The 7,208-nt window shown below is 52.0% G+C and overlaps 1 protein-coding gene across 1 annotated transcript in view; it reads left to right on the forward strand.

Annotated features, from left to right (window-relative positions):
• CAMK2G (calcium/calmodulin dependent protein kinase II gamma) overlaps positions 1-7,208 on the forward strand; it is a 65,038-nt gene that overhangs the window by 4,728 nt on the left and 53,102 nt on the right. The window contains exon 2 of the mRNA XM_042780915.1: positions 1,227-1,321. Within this exon, the coding sequence (XP_042636849.1) occupies positions 1,227-1,321 (95 nt within the window). The remainder of the gene's footprint in view (positions 1-1,226; positions 1,322-7,208) is intronic.

Genomic DNA, 7,208 nt, shown 5'->3' on the forward strand with positions numbered 1-7,208 from the left:
CCCCAGCCTTTCCCGCCTGCCGCCTCCGGGGCTCTCTCGCCCCCGGCTCCCTGCCCCGCAGTCCCCTCCGCGACATGCAGCAGCTGCCTCAGCTGCTGCACCCCGCGCTGCCGCGGGGACTGCAGCCCCCGGACCGCTCCTGGGCTCCCTCCAGCCCCGCCCCTCCCGCACCCTTCAGGGGCCCCCTCTCAGGACCCCGCCTGCTTGTTTCCCCCTCCCCACCCTGCTCAGGAGCTCACTCTGCGCCCTGTCCCCATGTCCCAAGCACCTGACACTCAAGACCCTCCCTAGCCCTGCAGCTCCAACCCTGCTGCGGTGCTTGGGTGAGGGGGGATGTTTGGTGCCGGCCCCGCCCCCCGCTAGTGCCGCTTCCAGGATCCCAGCCCCGCTGCTGGGCAGTGCTGCAGCACCCTATCCCCTCCCCCCATCCCTGCAGTGGTCCCGGGAGCAGCGCGCCGCAGCCGCAGCATCCCCCTCCCCTCCGCACTGAGCTGGCCGCTGCAGCAGCCCCAGCCGGTCCGGCCACTGCAGCCCCCGCCCTGCCCGCCCCCTAGACGCTTCCAGAGCTGAAGAGTTCTAGCTCTCATGGAGGGGAGGGGTAGGGGACCTAGAGGGAAATATCATGGATAAGGGGAGCTATTGGTGTCTGAGCTCCACAACTGTATCCTCTCCTTCCTGCTGTCAGTTGAGCCGGGACTACTTGGTTGAAGCCTGTTGTGGGGGGTTTTGAACCTCACTTTCCCCACCTTCCCCCTTGGCTGAAGGAGATTTCTCTTACGGGGTTATACCCTCTTTCTAATCTCTTTCTGCCCTCAACCATTCCTGCTGAGGAAGGGCAGGGTCTCTCTGTTCCATTCGCTCTCCTCTCCTGGTCTCTTGGCTAGACTGCAGGGCTATCAGTGAGATGCAGCAGGTGTGTGTATGTGTTTTACAGCATCACCCACCAGCTCCTGATGTGCAGCCTGATGATGAGGGACTGTGGCTCTTCCCAGGAACTAGATCAGGAGATAGCAGTGGAGTCGCACTCTGCCCCAGGCCTGTTCAGGGTCATGCAGTGGCCACATCCTTCTGCCTCCTGTCAGAGGGTGGTGATCACCTACCCTGTGGGTGGGTGTGATTTTGACTGGAGGTCTGGTGATGGGAGCATCACTGTCCTCAGACCCAAGTTGTGTCTGTGTCACTCTGCCCAGCTCTGTTTCCCAGTTCTTTCCCCCTTTTCCCTCCAGGGGTGCTTTCTCCGTGGTCCGCAGGTGTGTGAAGAAAACCTCCACACAGGAGTATGCAGCAAAAATCATCAATACCAAGAAGTTGTCTGCCCGGGGTGAGTGTTCCCTATCTTGGCCTCTCCCTGGAAGTGCCTCCAAGGGCCATGGGTTCATCTGAAGATGCTCCAGGAGTTGGGGGTTATGTGGGTTAGCACTTAGAAGAGAATTGGACTTTCAGGGTGAGTGGACTTTGATGCCAGACAGTGGCACTGGGAACTGGAAGTGCTCAAATACAGTAGAATGAAGGATGTAAGAGTTGTAGGTGGAGGCTTCAGGGAGGAGTGGTCCCCAAAGGCTTAAGGAAGTTTGGTCCTTAGTGGGGAGATAGAGGATATGGAGGGTGGTGGGTGAATGGAATGGCGAACTCTTGATTTGGGGCACTCGGAGCCTGTCACTTTGGGGCAATGGTAGCCCCTCCAGACCTAATCCTAATCTGTAGGCCCCAGTAGTGATTTAGGATGGAAATACAGTAAGTGAGCAGTGCTGACAAATCAGCCTCCCCTTGCCCACCAGGCGGCGGAACAGACTCCCAAGGGAAGGAAATCTGTAAACATCAGGGGAGGCTGCTACTGGCGAGGTCTTCTCGGGAACAAATCCTGCCAGATGAACTTGATTGCTTTTTTTTTTTTTGATCAAATTACAAAGTTGGTGGTGTGGCAGCAGATGCAGCCTGTCCTGGGTGGAGGGTGATGCCTCATGGTCTGGAAACCCCAATGGCTTAGTCTGGTAGGGCCGCACGGCTCTGAGTGTGAGGAGCTTGGAAGGCCCAGGCCTCAGAGCCTGGCTTGTGAAGCCAGGAGGGTGAGGTCCTGTCTTTCACACCTAGAAAGTAGACTCCCTGAACCTTGTATTGGGTGCTTGCCAAACTTACCTCATCTGATAGGTGTAGACCCAGCAATGTGTGAAGTGCTCTGTGAACAGGTCTGGTGAGTAAGGAGGTATGTGGATGGCTCAGGTCATCGAGGACTGAGAGGTGCAGCTAGGGGACAAAGGTTATATGATTCAGTGAAAGGAATTAGGGCTAGACAATGAGTGGCATAGATATGTATTAGGAGCCAGGAGAGATGCCCTGGGGAAGATGTTGGTGGTGGCCAGTAATGACAGTTATCTGGAGTAGGGGATGTAGTAGATATCTCCAAATCCTCGGAGTAGCTATAAAATTCCACCGAGCTGACAGCAGGCTTCTGTCATGTCAACGGTTGTTCTGGGACCTATGTAGCAGGGCCATGACTGGCACCTGGATGGGAAGGTCTCTCTCTGTCCCTACCAGCAGGGCTTGTCTTGCCATTTCCCACCCAGCCTTCCTCTTGCTCTTCCTGCCTATGGCTGTAAAGTTGACTTATTTGTTTATTTTCTTTTTCTCTGGGTACCTTGAGTCTGTGGTAATGGTTACCATAGAGATATGTGGGTGGTCAGATGCCCTCCTCCCCTGGGAGGGCAGTGTAGGCTGGGCTGTTTGATAGAAATCCTGTGGGCAGGGGTGGAGGGTGCAGGCAGGGATGATAGATTGAGAATGGATTTGTCCCCTTGCCCATATGCATAGCCCTGGTGCGTCAGAAATGGGGCTGGTGTCTGGTGTCTCAGTTAATGATGCAATGCTTTGCTTTCTTCATCTCACCAGTGTCTTCTGACCCAGGGGCAAAGGAGGGAGACAGCTGGGAGCTGAATTCTGGGATGTGAGGATAGCCTGGTGTGGTGACTTTGTGGAGCTGCCTGTCCTGGCCTTTCATTCTTCTACTCCTTCTCTACCCAGCTGAATTTCCCTAACTAGTGTATGACGTCTTTTCCCCTTCCTCACCTTCTTTCCACCTTGCCCCATCTTTCCTAACTGGTATCTTTCTATCTATACCCAAACTGGACTAGATTTGATTGCTTTTTGATTTTCCTTCCTCAAGAAAGATTCTTGTATAAGATCGTATGTTTCTGACACTAACTCCCCCCCTCTTGAGATGGTTATGCCAAGTCTGGGGCTCAGTTGAGTGACTGATGTACCAGGTTACTTTGGACAGGGGCCTGGTCCTGGCTGATGGGCACAGGTGCAAAGAAGAGGGATCAGGAATGTGTAAGTGCTGGTGCTGTGTGGAGGTGAGAGAGTGGGAGGGTACTGTTGTGGAGATGGAGAGAGCGAGGGGAGAGTTGGTCTGTAAGTATGGGTATGGGGGGATGGTGTGAGCTCCTGAAGAGGGCTAGGCCAGGGTACCCAATAGGCTGGTGCCCATGGGGTTAGGAAGTCAGGCTGTGCCTTCCTTGCAGCCTCTCAGTTTACGTTGTATATTTTATAAAGGTGCAGCAGCTGGGGCTGGGTTTCACTCACCACTGTCTGTCTGTCTAGTGCTCCACAGGTGTTAGATTTCTGTGTCTGGGAATGTAGTGAGCCCACCAGGGTCATCCATGGAGGGTCTTGGGGGGGGCTTGCTGTGTTTGCTGAGTCTCCCTCCCTGTTTTCTTTCCTGTTTGTGATTCTCTGTGCTACAAACGCAAGGAAAGAGTATAGAGCAGCTTTTCCTTGGTATCAACAGTGAGGTAGCCTAGGAGGCACAGGGAGAGAGAGTACCTGGTTTTGGGTAGTGGGATGGGGAGGTGAGAGCTGGATAGGAAACCTTTTGGTCTTTTGGTTCTTGTCATTATGGCCTCAGAGATGCACCTGGTAGCTGTGTTGCAAGGTAGGAAGTTCATGTGACTTACATGGATTTACATTAAGCGTGGTCTTTGTCTGTGGGCCTCTCTACGTAAAGTCATTGAAAGTCACGTAACATTATTCCATTTGTTTCAGAACAGTGATAGGTGTGCAGCTGAGATTCTTAACAGAGTCCATGGTTCCAAACTGAGCTCCACTAGGCTGGGAAAAAAAAAAAACTAAACCAAACTCACTGTCATCGAGTAGGTTCTAGCTCACAGTGATCCCCATTGGGTTTCTAAGGCAATAAATCTTTACAGAAGTAGATTCCTTCCACAGAGTGGCTGATGGGTTTGAACCACCATCCTTCTGGTTAGCAGTCAAATGCTTTGGGCACTATGCCACCAGAGCTCCTTCCACAAGGCTGAAGGACGTATTTAAAATAGGCTTGGATGCAGGCACTAGTGGGCCAGGTGATGGCAATGATAAGTCGTTATTTTAAGATTTAAGAGCACCCCCCAAGGAGCCTGAGCCCTTATGTCTTTTTCTTATTTTTAAATCTTCATATTTCCTTCTTATCTTTATTCATATGCATACAGATTTTCACCTCGTGGAGCATAACATTTTATATCCTGCTTTCTTCACTTATGTTCAAAGCATTTTCCTCATATTGCTACAGTTGAAAGGCAAATGGTTCTTTCACTGTTCTACGTAGTTTAGGATTTATCCATGGAACAATTAGAATCGCAAGGAACCTCTGTATTGGGGCCATTTATCTGGATCCCACTTGCTTTCACTAAGATGGGTATTGGAATAATGCTCTTGGCCTTACTAAGGAATGTTACCAGAAACAGTAGTATGAGATCTCTTACAGCACTCAAGATACGTGTGTGTGTGTGTGTGTGTGTTTACCCCCTCTGTATGCCTCATGTAAAGAAATTTCTATTGAAGCTGTTGTTGTTGTTGTTGTTATTTGCCATCGAGTCGGCCCCGACTCATAGTGACCCCTCCTTGGGTTTCCAAGGCAGTATCACTACGGAAGTAGGAATGCCCAACCTTCCTTCCGAGGAGTGGCTGGTGGGTTTGAACTGCCAGCCTTCTGGTTAGCAGTCAAGTGCCTTAGCCACTATGCTACCAGAGCTAGATGTAAGCAAAACTTTCCTCTTCCTGAGGACCTGGGAAATGAGAGTAGGGACCATGTCTGTTTTTTTACTTCTGTGCCGGCAGGGCCTAGCTGAGTGTCTAGTACATACTGAACACATACATGTTAAATGAATGGATTAAGAAGAGTACGTAACCAATCATGGTTGCCTTTTGGCTTTGGCTTTCAGGAAACTCAGAGCCAAGTTGCTAGAGCCCTGCACCTGGTACTGGCTAGGGTTCCTCCTTTCTGATGCAGGGAGCCAGGCTGCAGACCTGACATGGCTTCTGGAGGGTCACCAAAGCTGGAGAAGAGGACAGATGAGGTTAAAGATCTGCACTTGGGGCATAATACAGGGTGGGTGATATAAGGAGACAGGGTAGCGAATAATCCTTCCTTCCTTGTCATTAATGGCTTTATAGGGACACATTTGGGACATCCTCTAAGTAATTTTCAAATTCACTATGCATAAGGGTCACATCTAGTATTGCTGAGGAAAATGCAGATTCCTGGGTTCTGCCCTGAGAGATTTTGCTTCAGGAGGTCTGGAGTGGGGCCCAGGAATCTGCATTTTTGCTAGATTCTCCAGTGAATTTCAGCAGATGGTCCCTGAGCCATGCTTTAACAAGTGCCATCTAAAAGCAGCAGCAACAATAGTCACTCTTGCAATGCTTTCTGGGATTTACCAGGCACACCTTGGCCTGGTGCTCTCCAGGTGGTTTCTCTGCCTGTATGTGGCCATCTGTCCATATGGACTGTTCAGTGACTAGGGGCCTCCCTTTGTCCCCCCCAGCCCCCCTCCCCAGTGGTGTGTCAGTCCATGTCAGAGACTGTGGCAGGCTGAGTGGCTGGGGTTGTGGCATGTTGGCCACCAGAAAGGCAAAGGCTGTCCCATTCTGGGTCCAGCTGGCCCTAGAGACTGAAATAGGATCCCCCTGGGTGATGCCAGCTGAAAGTCCCCACCCCCTGAGTGTTGGCCTGAGTAGCCCCCATGACATTTGTGTCCCTTGTGGTATCTCCAAGTGAGACTGCCCTGTTAAGGATCTGGGTGAAGTGAGGGAGAGAGAGAGAAGGGTAAAGCAGTCATGGAGGAAGGAGAGAGGGAGAAGAAACCTGTGCAGCACTGGCAGGCTGAAACTTGAGGAAGCGTTTAAGGAGGTTGAGTGCAAAACCATGCTTTCCTCCTAAGGATCAAAGAGACCAATTTCTGTGACCTGAGCGTTAGGCATCCTGCGTATTAGTAATTGAACTCCTCTGACTCCTCTCCCTAAGTGGATGAGGAACCAGGCTGTAGGCCCCTGTGCCAAGGCTTATGCTGGGCTGGTTTCCTTGCACAGTTGTGATGGGAGCTGTGCAGCTTCACTCTCACAACACTGGCTGTCACTCCCCTGCCCCCTCAAGTGACTTTGGATGCTGGCATCATATAGGGAGATGGAGGTTGGAAGATGGCCCCGTCCCTTAGAGGCCTCTGCTTGAGCTCTATGGCCTGCTATGGTCCCTGTCACGATACGATACCCTTGTCAGAAAGCATGCTCTGAGCCTCGAGGCTGTGCTGAAACCCTAGAGGTGAGTGGCTGACCCCATTCTCTGCTAAGGCTGGAGGCAGAAGGGGAGGAGTGGGTGTGACCGGCTCCTACCCCCATCTCTGTGCTTGTTGCTCTCTGAACAGCCTTGGCAGTCCGACAAGGGTCTGATTGCATGGGTGCCAAAAGGCTGGTGACAGGAAGAGATCGGCACTTTGCACCTCTTGAGTGCCTCTTGGCACAGACCCTTTGTCGTCCACCCTCAAAGGATGGAGGCACTACCCCAGGGCCTGTGGGGAAACCAAGGCACAGAGGGTTTGTGTGAGTTTTGTGTGTGTGTGTGGTTTTGTTTTGAGCTAATGTAGATATGCCAATGATTTTGCCAGTACTCAGATCCTAGTACCCTCAAACAACATGGCCCTTCTCTCACCCAGTGGCTCCTCCCTTTATAACCCAGGTTCTGGGTTTGTTGCTGTGGTGATTCCTGCTGTCCCACCCCCACACCTCTCTATCTAGGCCCCAGTGGAGCTGGGCCTTCCTTACAGATTGCTGAGGGAGGCCGCTCATCTGTAGACTTTTCTGGGCTCCATAGTGGGGGTATTTCCAGCCACTCCCCTCAACACCATCTCTACTTCCTGGGCCCTATCCTCAACAGCCGCCAA

This window comes from Orycteropus afer, unplaced genomic scaffold (assembly GCF_000298275.1).
Source record: "Orycteropus afer afer isolate SDZICR_OR568_19922 unplaced genomic scaffold, OryAfe1.0 scaffold00070, whole genome shotgun sequence".
Classification (NCBI taxonomy): domain Eukaryota; kingdom Metazoa; phylum Chordata; class Mammalia; order Tubulidentata; family Orycteropodidae; genus Orycteropus; species Orycteropus afer.